The sequence below is a fragment of the Chiloscyllium plagiosum genome, chromosome 25, assembly GCF_004010195.1.
Source record: "Chiloscyllium plagiosum isolate BGI_BamShark_2017 chromosome 25, ASM401019v2, whole genome shotgun sequence".
Lineage (NCBI taxonomy): Eukaryota > Metazoa > Chordata > Chondrichthyes > Orectolobiformes > Hemiscylliidae > Chiloscyllium > Chiloscyllium plagiosum.
Genome location: NC_057734.1, coordinates 23,534,322 through 23,556,664, shown reverse-complemented (window position 1 = coordinate 23,556,664; position 22,343 = coordinate 23,534,322). Strand labels below are relative to the sequence as shown.

The 22,343-nt window shown below is 40.7% G+C and overlaps 1 protein-coding gene across 1 annotated transcript in view; it reads right to left on the bottom strand.

Moving 5' to 3' along the window:
* Positions 1 to 1,866: 1,866 nt before the first annotated feature.
* Positions 1,867 to 22,343, bottom strand: part of LOC122562650 (BRCA1 associated protein) — a 40,359-nt gene continuing 19,882 nt past the window's right edge. The window contains exons 8-12 of the mRNA XM_043715669.1: positions 21,259 to 21,397; positions 20,069 to 20,178; positions 9,944 to 10,033; positions 6,833 to 6,936; positions 1,867 to 4,411 (exon numbers count right to left, since the gene is read on the bottom strand). Of these exons, the coding sequence (XP_043571604.1) occupies positions 4,054 to 4,411; positions 6,833 to 6,936; positions 9,944 to 10,033; positions 20,069 to 20,178; positions 21,259 to 21,397 (801 nt within the window). The 3' untranslated portion in view covers positions 1,867 to 4,053. The remainder of the gene's footprint in view (positions 4,412 to 6,832; positions 6,937 to 9,943; positions 10,034 to 20,068; positions 20,179 to 21,258; positions 21,398 to 22,343) is intronic.

The window sequence follows — 22,343 nt, the reverse complement described above, 5'->3', positions numbered from 1 at the left end:
CAACACTACAGTTCCATTCAACGTTTCACGGGCCTTGGAGAGAAGTGAGGGGGGAGGTGTGGGCGCAAGTGTTGCACCTCCTGCGGTTGCAAGGGAAGGTGCCGGGAGTGGTGGTTGGGTCGGTGGGGTGTGTGGATCTGACAAGGGGGTCGCGGGGGGAGTGGTCTCTACGGAAAGCTGATAGGGGTGGGGAGGGAAATATATCCTTGGTGCTGGGGTCTGTTTGGAGGTGGCGGAAGTGACGGCGGGTGATGCGCTGTACATGGAGATTGGTGGGGTGGTAGGTGAGGACCAGTGGGGTTCTGTCCTGGTGGCGGTTGGAGGGGCGGGGCTCAAGGGCGGAGGAGCGGGAAGTGGAGGAGATGCGGTGGAGGGCACCATCGACCACGTCGGGGGGGAAATTGCGGTCCTTGAAGAAGGAGGCCATCTGTGTTGTACGTATTTTGAACTGGTCTGGACTCCCACAGCTACCTGGACTACACCTCCTCCCATCCTGCCCCCTGTAAAAACGCCATCCCATTCTCCCAATTCCTTCGTCTCCGCCGCATCTGCTCCCAGGAAATCGTTACCAAAGCTAAAAGTAGAAAGGTATAGAGCAAGTTTTCAGCAGATGAGCTGAGAGTTGTGTGGAAATAGGCAACACTACAGTTCCATTCAACGTTTCACAATTATACATTCACGATTGAAATCTATTGAAAGCCCAAGTGATAATCTGCTGAATGCAATTATTCAAGTTACATACCCCATGCCAGTGACAATCTAGCAGCCAGGCTAATTTTAGATTTACTTAATACACTTCTGGCCTGCCAGCAAAGGATTATATTGTGAAGGAGGAAACAAAAATTCCAAAAATAAAGTTAAGATATGGAAATTTTGAAGGACATAAATTTATTTCTCTACAGAAACACTGACAAACGCTAAATACAATTTTCCAAAATTTCATTCCTTACCGATTCAAATCCTTATGATCCCAGTTGCAAGGGGGACTTTTTTTATTCACTCATGGTTTGTGGGTATTGCTGGCTTGCCAGCATTTATTGCCCATCCCTAGTTGCCCTTGAGAAGGTAGTGATGAGCTGCCTTTTTCAACCACTGCAGTCCACATGCTGTAGGTTGAAACACAATGCACTTAGGCAGGGAATTCCAGGATTTTGACCCAGTGACAGTAAAGGAATGGTGATATATTTCCAAGTCAGGATGTTCAGTGGCTTGGAGGGGAACTTGCAGCTGGCAGTGTTCCCATGTATCTGCTGCTCTTGTCCTTCTAGATGGAAGTATTTTGGGGTTTAGAAGGTGCTGTCTAGCGATCTTTGCTGAATTTCTGCAGTCCACCTTATAGGTAGTACACACTGCTGCTGAGTGTCAGTGGTGGAGGGAGTGGATGCTTGTGGATGTGATGTCAATTAATTGGCTGCTTTGTCCTGGATATAATTATGTGGATAACATTACATCCACAACAGTTAAATACCACTCAGGGAAATAAGTTATCAAGATATGAATAGGAAGGGTTTGGAGGAATATGGGCCAGGTGCTGGCAGGTGGGACTAGATTGAGTTGGGATATCTGGTCGGCCTGAACGGGTTGGACCGAAGAGTCTGTTTCCATGCTGTACATCTCTATGACTCTATAAGGTCTACTTTACCAGAACTCAGCTGGATTATTACATCTGCAGTAGGGGAGAGAGTCAAATTTCTGCTTCATGTGCATTGATAAAAAGTGATAGGTGAAAGAATCATAATCAAATCTAATTCTAACTGAAGATCCTGCTGGTAGTGAGAAATTAGTACTTTTGGAACCATTCCTCAGCATGAAAGGTACATGAAGTGGAAGCAAGTCAAAATAGAGGACAAAATAAACAAAGGTACATTTACTGTGGAACAATTTTTATTCTATTTAAAACAACCTTTTAATAGTGTCTCACAACAAAAGCTGCAACAAAGTCTTATTCATTTGGAACAGACACAAGTTACGTTCTACTGCCTTATTCACATTTATGACAGGATTATTACTCAGATTATTGAAATTAGGTAGAATTGACCAAATTAGATACATAATGTAAAATTAAGATACAGTGATCCAAATTGAAGAGTTTGACCCAAAATGCATCATTTTGCACTTCAAGATTCAACTGCCCTCAATCAAAAAACAGTTTCGGATGCTATTTACAAAATGTTTATATTAATATCTCCATTAAGAGACAAACATGGTTTCGCTGTAGATAATTTACACCAGAATTTTTCCTTTAGAGAAATTTGTTGCAGAACACCTTTTAAAAAAAGTTTAGTCAATTGCCTTTCCATGCAGTCTAATTAAGAATGGTGAGCACTAGTGGTCCTCAAGGATAGATAACAGGGATTTCTTGCAGAGAAAAAAAAAGGTTACTGTATCTGCTTGGCAATTTACTCATTACATCAATCTACAGCTGTCTAACATCAGCCTTTATTCATAATATTTAATCATTTTAATCAGATCAACTCAAAAAACAAAGTAAACCTGCTTCTTTAGATTGCTTTACAAACTACGAGATGTTAATGACTTCTGACTTAAGGTCTGATCAAAAATGAAGTAAGTAAATTGAAAAAGCTTCCTCTTGCTTTAAATTAAATTACATAATATATTAATATGTCTCAATCTTTTTGTCAAAATGCGATTGTTCACAGCATCACAGAATTACACCTGGTGCTGGCCTTACAAAAAGAATAGATGTTAGCCGTGAAAGAACTAAACATCTGCATTATAAACAAAATATCTTACAAACCAAGGATAACTTATTGCAGAATGGAAGAACTGAGTGCTACAGATTGAAATAAAGTTGCAATGGCCCTTGACACAAGTTAAGTAACATCTGGAAACATGAGTGGGATACTCAGTTTAATTTTTGAGTATGTGATTCATGGTGAAGCATAACTCATCTTGAATTCTGGAATATTCTATGCTGTTTACCATACTTTTACTTTACATGTGAATCACTATTTTTGTCAAGTTAATTTGCTAGACATATCAGTGGGGAAAAATGTGGTTTTGAATATAACAAACCTTAGCTGTCATACTCAGTGCACATTCAGATATGGTTTGTCAACTTTCTTTCAAGAATACTTTACTACTTAGATTTTAAAGTTAAAAGCTTTATAAATTAATTAATTTGATGAACCCTCATTCTCTCAATTAACTGCAAAAATCAGTTCAGTAAATATTATATTTTAATACAATTGTTCTTTTCACATGGGGTTCACTACCACTAACTGTTTCATTAACTACCACTAACTGTTCCAATAGCCACATTACCCAGCTTACAAATGAAATTTGCAATTAATATTGAATTGTGGACTTTTTTTCCTCCTTTATGAACAAATTTACTTCAGGTAGGTCTCTAACAACTGTGAGAGATTAGCACAAGTTTAATTTGGTGACTGTTATGCTGAAATTCCAGATGAATACAATGTTCTCACCAAAATTGTCACCTGGTCAGCAATAAAAGGTGCAAAACAAGATTTAAATTGACTTTTAGATTCATGCAGCATCCCACAATGTTTCAGGTATGCATTCTCAGCAGATTTGAATGATTGCATTGCCAACTATGTTGTTATTTCCACTTAAATCATACTGCCTATAATCAAAATAGTATCTAAATGCTGGTTTTGTACGTCTATGAGTATCTTGTGAATGCGAAGAAAACTGAAAAACATTAAGATAATAACTTTAATGCTAATGTCCATCAGCCATAAATTATGTTGGATTTATCATTGTGCTCAGGTAGTTTGAGATGTTCTGCACATTTGACATGTTTTGCAAAATCTTTTCAATTGCATAGCTCATATACTTAAGCTATAATACCAGCAAATATAAATCAATAATGTTGTATTAAATAATTTTTCTGCACAATGCAGAGTATAGCCTAACTGCCAAAAAAACTGGCAATTCTTGAATATAGAATCATAGATAACAGAAGTATAGTAGTAGCATTGAAAATAAGCAAATATACACACACACACACCTCCAAGGAGGTTTTGTTTTTGTTTTTTTTCTTCCTCTTTCAAAAATGAGAAAACTCAACTATTTGCTCCGTTTTCCTCTTCCTCTCCTGGAGGTCTGTTTGGTTATGGCTCCAGGTGACGATGCAGCAGATGCCACCGCAATGTTTATCTGTCCCTCTTGAATCTCCTGTCGAGTATCGGCTGGCATTTGATTGATTTTCTGCTGAGTCTCCAGGTAGAACATGACATCCCGCAGCTGCTCCTGCACCTCTGTAATCTGCCTGTCTTTCTCATCACATGTATCCTTCAGTTTCTTTTCCTCTTCTTTCAGTTTGGTTTGTAGCTGGATCTGATTAGCTCGCAAGCATTTGTTCATTTCTTGTTCTTCTTTCAGTTCAGTGCCTAATTTCAAAACTCTGTTATTCAACTGAGAACACCTAGCAGAATGGCATGAAAAGACACACATTAAAACAATTCAGGAATATTAATGGAAATTTTCTGAGCTCACGTTAATGTTTTCATTTTAGTTCTCAACTGAGCAATGCACTTCAATCTCCAGTTTCATCTACATCTCTAACAAAGAAAAATTGGCACAGATTTTGTTCAAATGACATTCTCCAATCTTATTCAAGCATAGCTTTCTATGGTAAATACTTCCTGTATTGGGCCTAAATAAGAAAAAAGCAAGCAAATATCTTTTAAGCAACAAGAAAGGTTGTTGTGCATTTATGGTCAGATTAAATTACGTGGGTTATGCAACATGGACGCACAATAGACAGACCTACAACATGCGGCAACAGGAGCACTTTATGACCGAGTGCAAATTAGAAAATTCTTCAAGAATACAACTGTTTTTGCCATATTGACTATATTTTAGATCTAATCCTCTAAATTCAATCCTATATTGTGTTCATTCTACACAATAGTTACATATAGTTGACAAGCCTGCACCACATTTTAAAGTCAAAACAGTGTACATAGTAAAGTTTCAGAGGCTAAATAGAATTTTAAACCTCTTGAACGGTTGATGACTAGCACTGTATTTCTGTAAAATAAACACTATCAAAAGTACTGCGAAAAATAGACCTTGGACTCAGATGATCAACAGGGTGCAGTTACACAACTCACTTTACACCGGTGCAACATCAAATGTTTCTCAATTACTTTTGACTTTTACTATATATGCAAACTTAAATCTTTTAAACTGAACAGTTTTAAGAAACAGTTCAAATTTTTAAAACTAAAATATAGAATGAGGGGAAAAAAAAGTGTAGAAAGGATGGGTGAAATCAAACAAACAGTTAAAACACAAAAGGCACACAAATACCACCAACTAGAACCCAAAAAGAAACAACCGTCAAAATAGGGCTCAGCTAATCTAAATACTTCAGCATAAAATAAACACTCAGTTTAGGACTTGGAAACTTTAGAAGTTGTTGTTTGTACAAATATCTAACATTTTTACCACAGTGCAATGTTTGAAAGAGAACCTACTCATAAAGCAATTAAATACCTTTTGATATGAAGGACATACAAGTCTATGAGAACATTAATTTCCAAGTCAAAGTAGATCTTCAATTTTACAAACACAAGTTAGAGTTTACAGAAATTTAAGCACAATTTTATAAACCATGCAGGGAAAGAAAATCAAAAGGAGAGATCACAATGTACAATCTGGCACAGCTTTCATCAGGAACTGTAAGAAGATCTATATTCTTAAAGTGAAATCTCCTAAAATTAAACATGACATATTCCCATTGAAACTGGCACAATGAAATGCAACTTAAATCTTCAAATTGAAACAATTCCTAAAATCAGATCCCATTAAGTATTTGCAGAGGACAGAAGACTCCACACAGAGCAGTCTCATGACAATAGGTAAATTACATCCTGACCTGCACCATGAGATTATTCCTAATTTAACTTTTACAATGCATCATATTTTAAAGAATAAATTGAACTGATGACTTGTGATGCCATGTGTCAGCATGGATAAATATCCTTGGAACTGGTGAAAATCACAAACCACCTAGTTGTGAAGAATTAGAAAGTAAGTTTGGAATAAGTTAGTTTTAAAAAAACAAAATATTTCAATTCATATCACACTTTCCATCACCAGACATCTCAAAGTGTTTTCAAAGCCGATTAACAAAATGCAACAAGAAATCTGCACACAGTAAACTCCTACAAACAGCAATGTGACAATGGTCAGATCATCTACTTATGTGACATTGATCAAGGGATAAATATTGATCAGGACAGCAGAATAACGCCCCTGCTCTTCAAGATATTGCCCGGGATCTTTTATCTCCACCCAAACAAGCGGAGAGCCTTAGTTCAATGGCTTAACCAAAAAAAAGGCAACTCTGACTGGGCAGCACTTCCTCGATAGTGGCACCAGACTACTAGCCTCAACTTTTGTGCTCAAATCCTGGAGTGCATTGGAACCTTGTGATACACAGCAGTGCTATCAACTGAGCCACAGCCAACACACAAAGAGTTGGGGTAAAACCAAGAGAGGCAGCTTTGGCATCTGTAACTTGGGAATGCAAAAAGGGAAATAAATTAATTCAGCTTTCCTTTCTTTATTGATCCTTTCTTGTATAGCTTGCTGAATATTAATGTGAAGACATCAGACAAAGACAGGATTAATTATAATATGAACAACCTGCTAAATCAGCTCATTTCAGACAGGAACAATAGTTATCTGGATATTCTGAGAAAGTAAAATGTGAAAGGAGGAAGAAATTTGATAAACAGGCAGTAGAAGCATCATCTTTAGAGGCACCACTTAAACTGCTGGTCACTTTTATAATAATTTATGAGATTACAATAAAAATTTTGCCAAAGTTACTTACTTTCTCTCGAGAGCTTGTTTGTCTTTCATTAATTCACTTAACTTCTGCTCCAGACTGTCACACTTTTCAATGGTTTCCTTGAATTTTATTTTCATATTATTGATCTGGAATGACAAAATAGGACAGGATAAAGTTTGGAAAAAGAATTAAGGGGAAATGGGGGTGTAGTGCATCAACAATCCAGAGACCCAGCCAATGCCTTCGGACAAGAAATTAACAAATTCAAACAACAAAAATCTGGAACCAAAAGCTAGTCTTGGAATGGTGCCACAAAACTGTCATCAATTGTCATAAAAATCCATATAACTTATACTTTAGGGAAGGAAATCTGCCATTCATACCTACAGATACCTCTAGACCCAGTGCCAACATTAAAGATGTACCTGCATTAGATGGACTGCAATGGTTCTCTAATGTGGCTCACCACCTCCTTTGCAAGGGCATTTAGGGATGGGCAACAAACGTTAGCCTTGTCAGCAACATCCACATCCCATGAAAAGTAAAAGCAATTTAGATAAATCATGATTCAATGTTGGAATTTCACATTTTTGGTGGAAACTTCTTCATTAGTTCTGAAATTTAATAAGAGGTTTAATAGTTAGTTAGTTTGTATGCAGATGACACCAAAATTGGAGGTGTAGTGGACAGCGAAGGAGGTTACCTCAGATCACAACAGGATCTTGATCAGATGGGCCAAAGGGCTGAGAAGTGGCAGATGAAGTTTAATTCACATAAATGCGAGGTGCTGCATTTTGGGAAAGCAAATCTTAGCAAGACTTAGCAAGGCTCTGGGCCACCCGGACGAACCAACCCAACCACCCTGTAGCACAGCATTTCAACTCCCCCTCCCACTCCACCGAGGATATGCAGGTCATTGGACTCATCCACCGCCAAACCACAACAACGCGACGGTCGGAGGAGGAGCGTCTTATCTTCCGACTGGGAACCCTCCAACCACAGGAGACCTTGGAGTGCAGGTTCATAGCTCCTTGAAGCAGAATCGCAGGTAGATAGGATAGTGAAGGCAGCGTTTGGTATATGCTCCTTTATTGGTCAGAGTATTGAGTACAGGAGTTGGGAGGTCATGTTGCGGCTGTACAGGACATTGGTCAGGCCACTGTTGGAATATTGTGTGCAATTCTGATCTTCCTATCGGAAAGATGTTGTAAAATTGAAAGGGCTCAGAAAAGATTTACAAGGATGTTGTGAGGGTTGGAGAATTTGAGCTATAGGGAGAGGCTGAACAGGCTGTGGCTGTATTCCCTGGAGCGTCGAAGGCTGAGAAGTGACCTTTTAGAGGTTTACAAAGGCATGAGGGGCATGGATAGGATAAACAGACAAAGTCTTTTCCCTGGGGTCGGGGAATCCAGAACTCGAGAGCATAGGTTTAGAGTGAGAGGGGAAAGATATAAGAGATCTAAAGGGCAACTTTTTCACACAGAGGGTGGTACGTGTATGGAATGAGCTGCCAGAGGAAGTGGTGGAGGCTGGTACAATTGCAACATTTCAGAGGCATTTGGATAGGAAGGGTTTGGAGAGATATGGGCCGGGTGCTGGCAGGTGGGACTAGATTGGGTTGGGATATCTGGTCAGCACGGATGGGTTGGACCGAAGGGTCTGTACATGTCTATGACTCTATTTGGACCATAAGACATAACAGCAGTAGACCATTCAGCCTGCTGAGTCCATTCCACCACTCAGAGATCATGGCTGATCTGATAATTCTCAATTCCATTTTCCTGCCTTATCTATAACTTCAGATACCTTCAATGCAATCCTCTATGGCAATATCATTTCTTTCCTCAGATAAGGAAACTAAAGCTACACAATGCTCCAGGTGCAGTCTAGCCAAAATCCAATAGAATTGAAGCTAGAGTTCGCTATTCTGTACTCAACATTTGTTGCATTAAAGGCCATTAGCCTTCCTAATTGCTTGCTGCACCAAAATGAGCCTTAGTAATTTATCAACAAGAACACTTAGATCCCTTTGTACGTCTACACTGTCCAATACCTTACCATTTAAGAAGTACTCTGCACATCTGTTTCACCTACTAAATTGGATAAATTCACTTTTTCCCCCCATATAATATTCCCATCACTAAACCTACCCAAGTCCTCCTGGAACCACCATTTTACATTGCGCAGTACATATTTCCACTTCACACTGTATCATTCACAAATTTGGAAATATTACATTTGGCCCTCATCTTCAAATCATCAATAAAGATTGTGAACAGCTGAAGTATGATCCTTGTGGTACCCCACCAGTCACAGCCTGCCAATGTTAGAATGACCCATTTATTCTTATAATGTTTTCTGTCTCTTAGCCAATTTAATCAATGCCAGTATATTACCCTCTGTCCCATGTGCTTTAAACATTTCTCATCAGCTGCCTGCGATACTTAATCAAAAGCCTTTTGAAAGTCTAAGTATACAAGGTCGACCTATTCCTCTTTACAAATATTGTTAGGAACATCTTTGAAAAACTCCAAGTTCATCATATATGATTTCCCATTCCCAAATCCATGCTGACTGCCTAATTAGATCACTATCAACCAACCTGTTTATCTATTTTATAGTAGATTCTAGAATTAGTGAGGCATAGTGGCAATGTTACTGGAATCCAGAACCTAAGCCTAACGCTCTGGGGCATGGATTTGAATCCTACCCATGGCAGATGGTGAAATCGGAATTCAAAAAATCTGGAATAGAGGGCTGGCCTAATGGCGAACTTGAAACCATTGTGAATTGTCATAAAAAACCCATCTGGTTCACAAATGTCATTTTGGGAAAGAAATCAGGTCATCCTTACCTGCACTATCTTACATGTGACTCCAGACCCACAGCAATGATTCTTAACTATTCTCTGGGAACTTAAGGATGGGTAATAAATGCTGGCCTTGCCAGCAAAGCATGCAATTGTAAGGCTAACAGCTCTATAGTTCCCAGTTTTCACTCTTGCTTCCTTCTTAAATAGTGGGTGACATTTGCGAGCATCCAACCCTTAGGAATCATTCAGAATCTACAGAATATTGAAAACAACAGATTATGTTCTCCTACTTTCTGGAACAAGAATGGCAAGAGTGAAAAAGAAACATGAAATCAACTTACCTCTTCTGCTGCATCCTTTTCCAAGTGTACTATTTTGTTTTCCCAGTAGATGCGTTGAGATTCTAGCTGACTAGTCAGGAGGTATGAATACTATCAAGAAAAAAAAAGTTTACAAAATCTATTAAATCGTTTTACGAAATGGTTCATACAGAACACGAAACATGTTTGAAGTGCACTGCTGGACAAATTTGAACATATATTTCCGTGAAAATCTTAAGTACCATAGTAAAAACAAAAGCACCCATCCCTTTATTATGTTTAAACACTATTTTGATTTACATTTCTATTTCAGGATATTTCCCTTGCTCAGGAATGCTGGCAGGTAGCCATTATTGTTTTAGATTCAAGGTTGCAAGTCGCAGAATAAGCTGGGATTTGTCTAGCTAACAAGGCACCTCTTATTACTGAAAAAAAGGCTCATTTGTGCAATGCCTTGTATGAACAGTGGACATCACAGCCAGTGAAGTACTTTTAGAGTACAGTCGTTGCTGTGATGAAGGAAATGCCACAGTCGGTTTGAACGCAGGAAGCCCACACAAACACCAATGTAATAATAAACATATAATGTGTTTGATTGCGAGATAACCGTAACATTTCTGATAATGCAGTACTTCCTTTGTATTGTTCTGATGTGTCGACCTTGATTTTTGTGCTCAAGTCCTGGAGTGGACTTCAACCACACATTCTGACTAAGGGTTGAGAGGTTAGCAGTAGAAACAGATATCTTTTCAGTCCCTGGTACAGCAGAATGAAATTCCAACTTGGTACATTAAACTCCAACCCACAAGGATTTGCTTTTTGAATAATAATTTTACTTTATGACAAACATATATGCAATTTGCTGCCTTTCCTTTATGTACTCTAGCATATACACCCAAGACATAACTATTTGCAAATTCACTATGAGATACAATATTGAGAATCAGTTCTCATGATGAATCAATAAATGCATGACACGAAGTTGTGTGAACTGCCATTTAATAAAAACCAAAATCACTGCAGACGCTGTAAATCAGACACAAAAACAGAAATTGCTGGGAAAGCTCAGCAGGTCTGGCAGCATCTGTGGAGAGAAATCAGAACAGAAAGCTCCAAGGAAGGGTGGCTCAACTCAAAATGTTAACTCTGATTTCTCTATGAATAGTCCAAAGACTGAATATGGAACAAATTCACAATAACGGATGGGGATACACAGCCATTAAGCAAAACACCTCTTACTGTATAAATTCCATAGTTTCTACCAGTCCATGCCAGGGCAACTGTTGCATAATTGTATTTTGAGTAAAGTATTAGCTGAGAGTTCCAGACTAACTCAAGTTTTAGATTCCGAGTGCATACCACCACATTATCTGGAACATCATCCCCTTCCTCCTCCAAACGCTCACAGCTTTATTACTCAGTCCTGAGTATCTGGTCCTCCAGCTTCATTCATTAAGGATATGCCTATTAGAGAAAGTGCAAAACTTGACCTACTCTTATGAAATAAGGCAGGGCAGGTGACCAAGGTGTCAGTGGGGGAGCACTTTGGGGCCAGCGACCATAACTCTATTAGTTTTAAAATAGTGATGCAAAACAATAGACCAGATATAAAAGTTCTAATTTGGAGAAAGGCCAATTTTGATGGTATTAGGCAAGAACTTTCAAAAGCCAGTTGAGGGCAGGTGTTCGCAGGTATAGGGACGGCTGAAAATGGGAAGCCTTCAGAAATGAGAGAACGTGTCCAGAGAAAGTACATTAGGGTGAAAGGAAAGGCTGGTAGGTATAGAGAAGGCTGGATGACTAAAGAAATTGAGGGCTTGGTTAAGAAAAAGAAGGAAGCATTTGTCAGGTATAGACAGGATTTTGGCCAGGTGCTGGCAGGTGGGACTAGATTGGCTTGGGATATCTGGTCAGCATGGACGAGTCGGACCGAAGTGTCTGTTTCCATGCTGTACATCTCTATGACTCTAAGTTCATATCCAAAGAAGGATTCTTTTAAAAAGCCGTTTTTTTAAAAAAAATCTTTATTTTAAATACATCAGTACAATCCATCCTTTACTGACAGAATTGGTGAAGTTTTTTTTAATTCATTGGATGATGATGTCACTAAGAGACATTTATTGCCCATCCCTAATAGGACAGAGGGGCAGTTAATAGTCAACCACATTTCACGTAAGGATGACAGTTTCCTTCTCTGAAGGACATTAATGAATCAGATAGGTTTTTCTAAAACTCGACAATAGTCATCATTAGACTCTTAATTCCAGACTTTTATTGAATTCTGCCATGGCGGGATTCAATTCCAGGTCCCATTATTAGGGTCTCTGGATTAATAGTCCAGTAGTAATAGCACTAGTCCACTGCCTCCCTAGTCCACTGGCTCCCCTGATACATTCATGAAAATTTTCTTCAAGAAGGTTTTGACATTTGGATGACTCAAACATCTTGATCAGTTGATGACAGATTTGGACAGGCATCCATATTAATATAAATAAAGTAATGGAAATGAATTGAACTTTTCCAAGTGTGTTACATATTTTTTAAAAAGCAGCTATGCTTTCCAATATTCAATGATAGGCACTGTTGTGGGGTAAAGAGTTAGAGTTGGGGTTCAATGACAGAGTTTATTGTATAAGGAAATACTGGAGTTCCGGGGAGAGAGAAAGAGACACCAAACAACAGTGGTCAACTGCAAGTTTTCTCTCAACCCAGAGCACATGTCAAGATACTTTTATACATTTTGCAATATAATAGGTCAGTGATGAGGCTATTGTCTTTGTAACATAGTTTGTTAATTGTAAACATTGCTGAATTGTTGATAATTTCAGTGCAGTTATTGTCAGTTCCAGCGCAGCCTTTGTTAATTTTAGCGCAGTCGTCAGTTTCAGCGCAGACAATGTCAATTTGAATGTCTGCACCAAAATCCATTACTGTAGTAATGGACGCTAATCACTGTTCCCGAGAAGGACGATTACTGCAGCCCTGGTTATTAGCACTTTGTATTGAGTCTGTATCAGCATTTCTATCAAAGGTGTTGGCTGGACCCAGACACTTTGGCAGGCAGTATACGCTACTCAAATGTGTATTCTCTCCCCCATCTGCCTTACAATAATCAACTATGATTCGGAGATGCCGGTATTGGACTGGGGTGTACAAAGTTAAAAATCACACAACACCAGGTTATAGTCCAACAGGTTTAATTGGAAGCACACTAGCTTTCGGAGCGACGCTCCTTCATCAGGTGATTGTGATGAAGGAGCGTCGCTCCGAATCACCTGATGAAAGAGCGTCGCTCCGAAAGCTAGTGTGCTTCCAATTAAACCTGTTGGACTATAACCTGGTGTTGTGTGATTTTTAACTTAGTAATCAACTAGGTTGAGAGTGCATTGTGCTGGCATTCTGGTGGCTCCAGGCAGAATCTGTGTTTGCTCTGCTGTCTCTCTCCATATGGTGGTTGGGTGGCCATCTTGGTCTGTCTGTCTGTCCTAGTGTCACTCTGCCCTGTGCCATCTCCCAATTCACTCCCCCCTTTGTGGTCAAGGAGGCAACTTTGGAGATCTCCAACAAACCAACAAGTTTACATGTAGAGGTGGGTCTTCTCTCGGAGGTCCTCCTCCCGAGGGGTATCATGGAGTATCAATTTCGCTGGGAGCTCTTCCGTGGTGACACTCGCTGCTGGCACAGTTCTAGTCAGTAGTGCCTTACAGCAGAACTTTAAACACCAGAGGAGGCCCATATGGAATCGCAGCATGGGTGCAATGAGGAGAACTATCCCATGTGCCAAATAGGGCCCCCAAAAATTATCAACCGATTTAGCCAGCTGTCTGTAATTGTGGCTCCCTGTTGAAAATAATCTAGCTGGACTCGGATATTTTTGATGGCTTCTATTATGTTTGAAAAGTCATCAATAACATGGGTGATACAACTGTCACCAAACTCCCTCTTGCTGTGCTAATTGATAATCCACCGTGTAACGTGTCTGCTGTGTGTACAGTCTGAGTTCAGCCAACTCTGTATTCATTGCTTCCAGAGCTTTTGAGGATAGTCAGGCCACATACAAGGTAATTTCAGTTTTTAGTGCTGACGATCCCTGCTGCACCCCCCCAAAGATAGAGATCCCAAGAATCTATATCCCAGTGGGGGTCTGCCAGTCAGCACAGAACTCCTGGCTGATGAAGTAGGCCACTTTCCTTCTCCGAACATGTTCCCCACTGGGGCATGGTACAGTAAGGGGTGCAATTGTCCCTACAGTGAACAGGTTTGGGAGGTCACGTAAGTCCCCTTAAATAGAAAAATAAATGCCTTAGTCGCACGGTAACATACATTGTCCTGTCCTTCCATCTGTCTGTCCACCCATGTCGCCCCTGATCCCAAGTGTCCCCCCTCACAGCTGGTAAGTATCAACGGGGTATGTCCATGTGGCAGAATTGACATGAATGCCATTGCACTGACCACATATGAACTGACTGCCTGCAGTCACATTCAAACATGCCTGCTCGCTGCAGGTGCAGGCAAACTGTCCCTTGCTGACTGTATAGCACTGATAGGTGCACTGTGTCTGAACATGAGTAATGTTTGCGACCAGGGCATAAACACACTCCCATCCCTACCCTAACAAACAGGTAATTACCAGGTTTTAAATGGGGCTTCTGGTGGTCCTGCCACATCTCCCCTGGACTCCCTGTACGTATTTTCCTATCTGCCGCTCCAGAGGTGTCTACTGTATGCAGTAGAGGGGTCCACATCAAGGTGGCCACAAACAGAGATTCTACTGATCGCGCCAGTGGGTAGCAGACAGTTCGGTTCCCATGTAAACTTAGGTGGTTTATATAGAAGAGGTTATCTTCAAATCCTGACATGCTCCTGACAGATGCGACACTTAAACACAGTTAAATACATACAGGTATAGATATTTTGCAGTGAAATAAAGTTATCAAAGTCTTTGTTTTCGTTAGGAGGTGCAATTGCGCTTTTGTGTGGTTTGTTCTGTTGTGTTTTCGGTACTTCCCCTGGGATGACAGTCTTGTCTGCACCTGGGAAATGGTCAATGTCATAGGAGTCTTAAAATGGTTTTAGTTGGGTCCAGTGCTTCCATGTGCCTTTTCCTTTAACATCCAGGCAGGAGCAGGTGTCCCCACTTATTACCACGTCATATGATCCATTCCATTTTGGGGCAAAGCCTAGTTTGTTGGGCAGTACTCGCACCAGGACACAGTTTCCTGCTGCTGGGACCTCAGAGAAGATTGAGTTCCCCTGCTTTGTCCGGTTTATCAATTACAGATTTCTGCATCGCTTTCAATTGGGCACTTAATTCTATCACATACCACCAAATTTTGTCTCTTACTGGAGCCACATCTGTGCCACCTGTGATTGTCGTCTCTGGCAATTGCATTGCTTACCCGGTCATTAATTCATATAGTGTTAGCCCGATTGCCTGATTCGTCATGGCTCTTATTTTCATTAGTATGGCTGGCAGCACCACAACCCATGTTCTGCCTGAGGTTTGCATAGCTGTGGATAAAGTATTTTCGAGCGTTCTATTCATTCTCTCTACCATCCCTGAGCTCTGGGGGTGATAGGGAATGTGAAAATTTTGTCCAATGCCAAGTAATTGGCAGCCAGTCCTCATGACCTTGTCTGTAAAATGCGTCCCTTGGTTAGAGTTGATCTGGAAGGGTACCCCCACTCGGGGATTACCTCCTCCGCTAATATTCTGGCTACAGTGGTCTCAGTGCAGCTTTTGGTTGGGAATGCTTCTACCCACCAAGTGAATTGGTCTATGATGACCAGGCAGTATGTTTCCCACGGAAGGTGATCGTGGTCCTGTGAAATCTATCTGTAGGTGTTCCCAGGGTCCCCTTGGTCTGGGCTGGTGTCCCATCCTAACTTTTATGGGTCTCTCTGGGTTATGTTGTGCACAAACCATGCATCGGCAGCAGTACTTGGCCATGTCTCTTCCCATTCCCTTCCATCACACACACTCCCTCGGCTTGTAATCACAGCCTCTGGTGAAGTTCAAGCAATGCGTTCTGTATACACGCTGGTGCTACCACCTTGTCTGCTCGCCTCCAGACACCATCTTCCCCTTTGAGCACCCCTGCAGTTCTCATTTCTCTGTTTTCCTGCCGGGTGGTCCTCCTGTAGCTGCTGAATTTGGATAGAGACTTTGGCTCATTCAATAGTGGCCATTACAGCCTTGTCAATGGCTTCTTGTTCTGGGGTTTTCTGAGCTGCTCGGTCTGCTGCCTGGTTTCCTTTGAATTTTAACCAACGTGGACTCTTCTTTGCTGGCTCTTTTTATGGGCTTTTATTTTTATTACTGTAGCCTCTTTTGGCTGTTCACTGGCACATAATAGTGCCTGCATTCTTAATTGGTGTTCGATAGAGGCTCCCCCTGCAGTGGTGAGCCCTCTTCTACCCCATGCCACCATGTGGTCACGAACTACACCAAAGGCATATTGACTGTCTGTTTATATATTCACGTTTTTTCCTTTTGCTAATTCCAGCGCTTTGGTGAGTGCGACCAGTTCGGCTACCTGTGCAGACTGACTTCCATCAATCCTTCCGGACATAACTGTTTCGAATTTATAATTTACCACAGCCCATCCTGTTTGGGGAGACCCTGCTACATATTTTCGGGACCCGTCCACGAACAGGGTCTCCTCAGCTGTGTCCGGGAGGGGGGTGGGGGTATCCTTTATTCTCTTCCTATCTTCATCCCCATCTATATCCCCACAATTGTGGGAATCCCGTGTCTAGAATTCCCTCAGCTGGGTTTTCACCAGTATCCCTAACTATTACCATGGATTGACTTGGGGGCAAAAGAAATGCCTGTCCGTTACTGTAAAAGCGAATTTATTCTGGGACTCAGGGTCTAACAGGATAGACCAGAACCCATCGGTTATGTCAAAAACAGTAAAAATCTTGTATCAGGGCTAAGCCATTTAAAATAGTGGAGGGGTCTGCTACAATGGGGTGCAATTTGGGGGTGACCTTATTTAGTCATGTATAATCAATGGTGAGCTGTGGCTCCCATTAGGATTTATTACAGGCCACGTCGGGGAGTTAGTTGTGCTTGTGGTTGCTTTCAGGATTCTCTATTTCACTAGTCCTTTCACTATCTCCACAACCGCTTTTCCTGCTTCGGGTTTTATTGGGTATTGATGGTGGGGATTATGCCCCAATCTGGGAACCCTTATCTAGTCTATGTTAACTAGACCTGTATCTAACTTTGTTTCTGCCCATGCTCCAGGGACGATGGCCCAGATGGCTCCAAATCCCCCATTTTCGAGGTTCCGGTCCCTACAGCTGGCTGTATCCACTTTAATAGTTTCAAGGTGACTTGTAAGTTTCCCAATCTTGGTCTTTCAACCATCCTGTCTGGGCCAAATCAATTTCCTTTTTGCACAATTGATTACAACATTATATTCTCTTATGAGATCATTGCCCGTTATGGTGTCCTCGTTATTTTGGCGTACACAGAATTTCATGGGGATACATATTGTTTATTTCTACGAGGGTAGTTTCGCTTAGGTAAGGCCGGTGTTTTATCTCCTCCTACCCCAGTTAAGTGAATCATTTTATTTGTGTGGGGTAAGGGTAAGTTTGTGAGAGACACAGCCGCTCCTGTGTCTACTATCATTTCACATTTCCTCCCTCCTATTACTGAGGGCACGTAAATTCTCCCCTCTCCCTTAACCTCACGAATGAGGGCAGCTTGTTGTCAGCTCTGCTGGCCTCAGGACTCCCGCGGTTCCGCAGTGTTTGGGGATGTCCCATGCTTTTCCCAGCACATTGCTTCTATGTGTCCTATTCTGTTGCAGTGGCTGCAGTACTTTACATTGTTCCCTGCTCTAACTCTTGTATTCTGTCCTCCAGCTCTTTAACATGTTCCTGGTCCTTTCTCCACCTACTTGTGGAGGCACTCACTTGTTCAATTAGGCCTGCTAAATGGTATAACAACATTATCCTGATTTTTTTTAGTTTTACTCCGTTTCTGTTTATATATCCACTCTCTCTGTTGTGCGAATTCTTTTCTTCATTTGCTCTGTCAACTGTCTGTCTTGTATTTCTCAATAAGGGGACCTGCAGTTTCCCCTTAAAACTTTGATCTGCCATTTAACAGACTGTGTATCCCCGGTTACGGCCCACAGTAAAGTGTTCCTAACCAGTGGGGACTTCTCTACCTCTACCAAATTGGTTCTTACCCCAGTTCACGGCCTTTGACCAGGGCACCAGTAACAGAAACCCTGCTCGCAGTGCCCCGGTTCATGGCCTTTGACCAGGGCACCAGTAACAGAAACCCTGCTCGCAGTACCAATTGTTGTGGGGAAAATCACTAGCCTCGGAGTCAGAGTTCAACGGCAGAGTTTATTGCACAAGGATATACCAGAGCTCCAAGGAGAGAAAGACACCAACAGTAGTGGTCACCTGCAAGTTTCACCTCAACCCGGAGCATATGTTAAGATACGTTTAAACATTTTGTAATATAATAGGTCATTGATGAGGTTATGGTCTTTGTAACATGGTTTGTTTATTGTAAACATTGCAGAATCGCTGATAGTTTTGATGCAGTCATTGTCAGTTCCAGGGCAGCCTTTGTTAATTTCAGCATGGTAATTGTCAGTTTTAGCACAGACATTGTCAATTTCAGCGGCTGCATGGAAATCCATTACTATAGTAATGGGTGCTAATCACTCGTCCTGAGAAGGACAATTACTGCAGCCCTGGCTATTAGTTTGATGTGGACTCAATACAAAGTTCTGTCAGCATTTTTATCAAAGGTGTTGGCTGGATCCAGACACTCTGGCAGGCAGTATACACTACTCAAATGTGTATTCGCTCCCCCACCCACCCTGCAATAATCAACCAAGTTGTAAGTGCATTGTGCTGGCATTCTGGTAGCCCCAGGCAGTATTTGTGCTTGCTCAGCTTTCTCTCTCCATATTATGGTCCAGTGGCCATCCGGTGTGTTAAGCAGCTAACTTAGGGCTCAGCGGCCATCCTGTGTGTCAGTGTACCTAGCGTCACCCTATCCCGTGCCATCTCCCACTTCAGTACCAATTAATATTAACCAATAAAACTGGTCATGTAGACAAAAGCATCCCTTGGCTCAATTAAAATTTGACACAGACAGCTCTATCCTTTAGATGGGATATTCTCCTACAGACAAAAGCATGTTAGCTAAAGACAAAAGATCATACTGATAGTTTAACTTGCCCCCATTTGGCCCCCCAAGTATTTTATAAGCTCCAGAGAAGCCAGTTCACTCAAGATAAGTTACTGCATGCCCAGTACAGAGGAGTAGGAGAATCTCAGCCAGACAGGTTACTGGCAGCTAACATCTTTGCTCATCCTGTCTTTACTTTCAATGCTACCACCATCAGTGACAGGGTAGGAAGAAGGAAAATCCACTAGTGCTGTCTTTATCAAAACCGAGAATTTCCAAAACTTGCTGGTAGCAGCAAAATTGCACCATTTACAATGGCATGTAAGATCCAAGTCATTAACTAGTGGAGCATCTATATGCTCTTATAAATGCATTAAACTTTATCAGATGCTACTTCGTTTTTTCATTTCATAAAATTTTCTTCAGTCGGGAGAGGCGGATGGGCCGATCCAAAGCATACTCAATGTAAAATACCATTGCTACATCGGTTTGCTAACAATATGCTTGTACCAAAGCAAAAAAGAATTCACAAGCTGATCCATCTCGTGGTTTAATTATTAACAAATGTGAAGAAGCCGTGCCCATTTTCCCACCCCAACCCTCAACCCAAGAGTAAACCTATGGATGCAAGTTTTCAGCCCATCACTTAAATACTTTGTCGTTGAAATCATTTTCGCATCTAAATACATTTCAGTTGTATTGCAGTATGACCAAAATAGTTTGACCATATCACATCTCACTTTACTCTGGGTATAGACAAGGACAGCAGCATCTGAATACAAGACGGTACACTTTCCACAGAACCAAAAAAAAACATGGAAGTTTGCAGTTAGGATATTCCATGATCAGAACCTGAGAAACAACATTCAATTCAGGAACTCTGTCTCGTGTGAAAGTCTTGAAGGTGGAAGGATGTTTTGAGAACTGAAGAGGAAACAAAGTAAAACATGAGCAAGTATTTGAAAAGGTTCACTAACCTCTAATTGAAGGGCATCAATCTTTTCATCTTGACAAGTGTCACCCTCGCACTCATACTGGACAATCTTTCCATCCGTTTTACTGGCCACCAAACGATGAACGTAGTTATCTATAGAAACCAAAATACAACTTCAATAGTGATAATGACCAAATACACGGAGTCATTCAACAAATATAAAATGCATTGCTAATTGTTAAGATTTCAATACATTAAATTTGCATTCTTTCACAACCAGTGAAATTAATTGTATGTGCCAACATCCTAATTTAAGAGCAGCCTCCTACCTGAATTTTTTTTTACAATCAGAAGAAACCCATTACAGGAGATATTTAAGAATTTTTTTTAAATTTGGCTTTCCATGAGCTAATTAAACCAGCAAGTTGAGAGGCAAATATTGGCTTTCTCATACTTAAAATCGATAAAGGTACAGATTAGTTACAGGAGTTGCTATTCTCAAAAGAGATCTGACGAAGCCCCTTCAGAGCAATCTTAAAGTACTGCCAAAGCGGAACACAAGTATTGGTGATGATATCACTGGTTCCACTTTAACACTTCTTAGGAAACTCCTGCTTTCGGGTTATTCTTTACACTCCCTTGGTGAATCAGGAGTGTTAGTGGCTTAACAAGCTTGGAAGGGCAGTGATATTTTCAGTATCTTGTCAGTAATATAAATAATACTTGAAAAATATCAATATTTGCCTCTGCTCATTTTGTATTTTATTTCTCAATTTTAAAAAAATGATTAATTTCAAATTGAATCACTGGCCTTGTACAACAGAATAAATATTCGCAATTGTCAATAAGCAAATGATATGAAAGGAAACACAATATCAAAAGCCAACATGATCACAATATCCATGAAAAATCAAGATATTCAGAGTTTTTAACACCACTGTTGTAATTGTCAGAAAGCTAATTGTTTAGTCGAGAGTTAATGTAATTTAACTCAAAGACTATTTGTTTCACATATCTACAGCTGCCTGATTTGAATTCACAGCCAGAAACAAGTAGCACTCTTAATGCTAGAGTATCAAGCATTAATAATTGTATTGGTATAAGAACATGCCTTATTTAGTAAAAGTACTGAAGTTATCTTAATTTCAATTAAGGCAATCAGTGATAAGGACCACTGGTTACAAAGCTATATACTCGAGAAATAAAAAAAAAGCTATTTCTTGCAAGAATTACCTCCTGCGTAGTCCCAAACTCTGTGATTGGTCAGCTGCATGGCATATGTGTGTTGGGTTTCCTCAAAGTGTTTATATGCATGACGACTGACATATCGGCCACATCCTATGTGTCCACATATCAAACAAATCCACAGGTTCTGTATGAGATGAAGGGTGAAAAAAAAAAATTATTAGGTGACATTGAGCAAAAGTATCTTCAGACTTATCTGACATACTTTCTGCACTGTTAGCAGTAACACAGACTTTTTAATTTGGATAAATGAGAGAATCCTTATCCAGTACATGATCACCTAACATTCTATAGGTATGTTAGGAATAAAAGAATGACTAGGGTAGGAATAGGTCCAGTCAAGGATAGTAGTGGGAAGTTGCGTGTGGAGGCAGAAGAGATTGGGGAGACACTGAATGAATACTTTTCTTCAGTATTTACTCAGGAACAGGGCATTGTCGTCGATGTGAATATTGAGTCACAAATAAGTAGAATGGATGGCTTTGAGGTATGTAGAGAAGAGGTGTTGGAAATCCTGGAAAAGGTGAAAATAGATAAGTCCCCTGGGCCTGATGGCATTTATCCTAGGATTCTCTGGGAAGCAAGGGAGGAGATTGCAGAGCCATTGGCCTTGATTTTTATGTCCTCTTTGTCTACAGGAGTAGTGCCAGAAGACTGGAGGATAGCAAATGTGGTCCCCTTGTTCAAAAAGGGGAGTAGGGATAACCCTAGTAACTATAGGCCGGTGAGTCTCACTTCTGTTGTGGGCAAAGTCTTAGAGAGAATTGTAAGGGATAGGATTTATGAACATCTGGATAGGAATAATGTGATCAAGGATAGTCAGCATGGTTTTGTGAAGGGCAAGTCGTGCCTCACAAACCTTATTGAATTCTTTGAAAAGGTGACGAAGGAGGTTGATGAGGGGAAAGCGGTAGATGTGGTATATATGGATTTTAGTAAGGCGTTCGATAAGGTTCCCCATGGTAGGCTACTGCAGAAAATACGGAGATATGGCATTGAGGGTGAGCTGGAGGTTTGGATTAGGAGCTGGCTGGCTGGAAGAAGACAGAGGGTAAAGGTTCATCTTGGAGTGC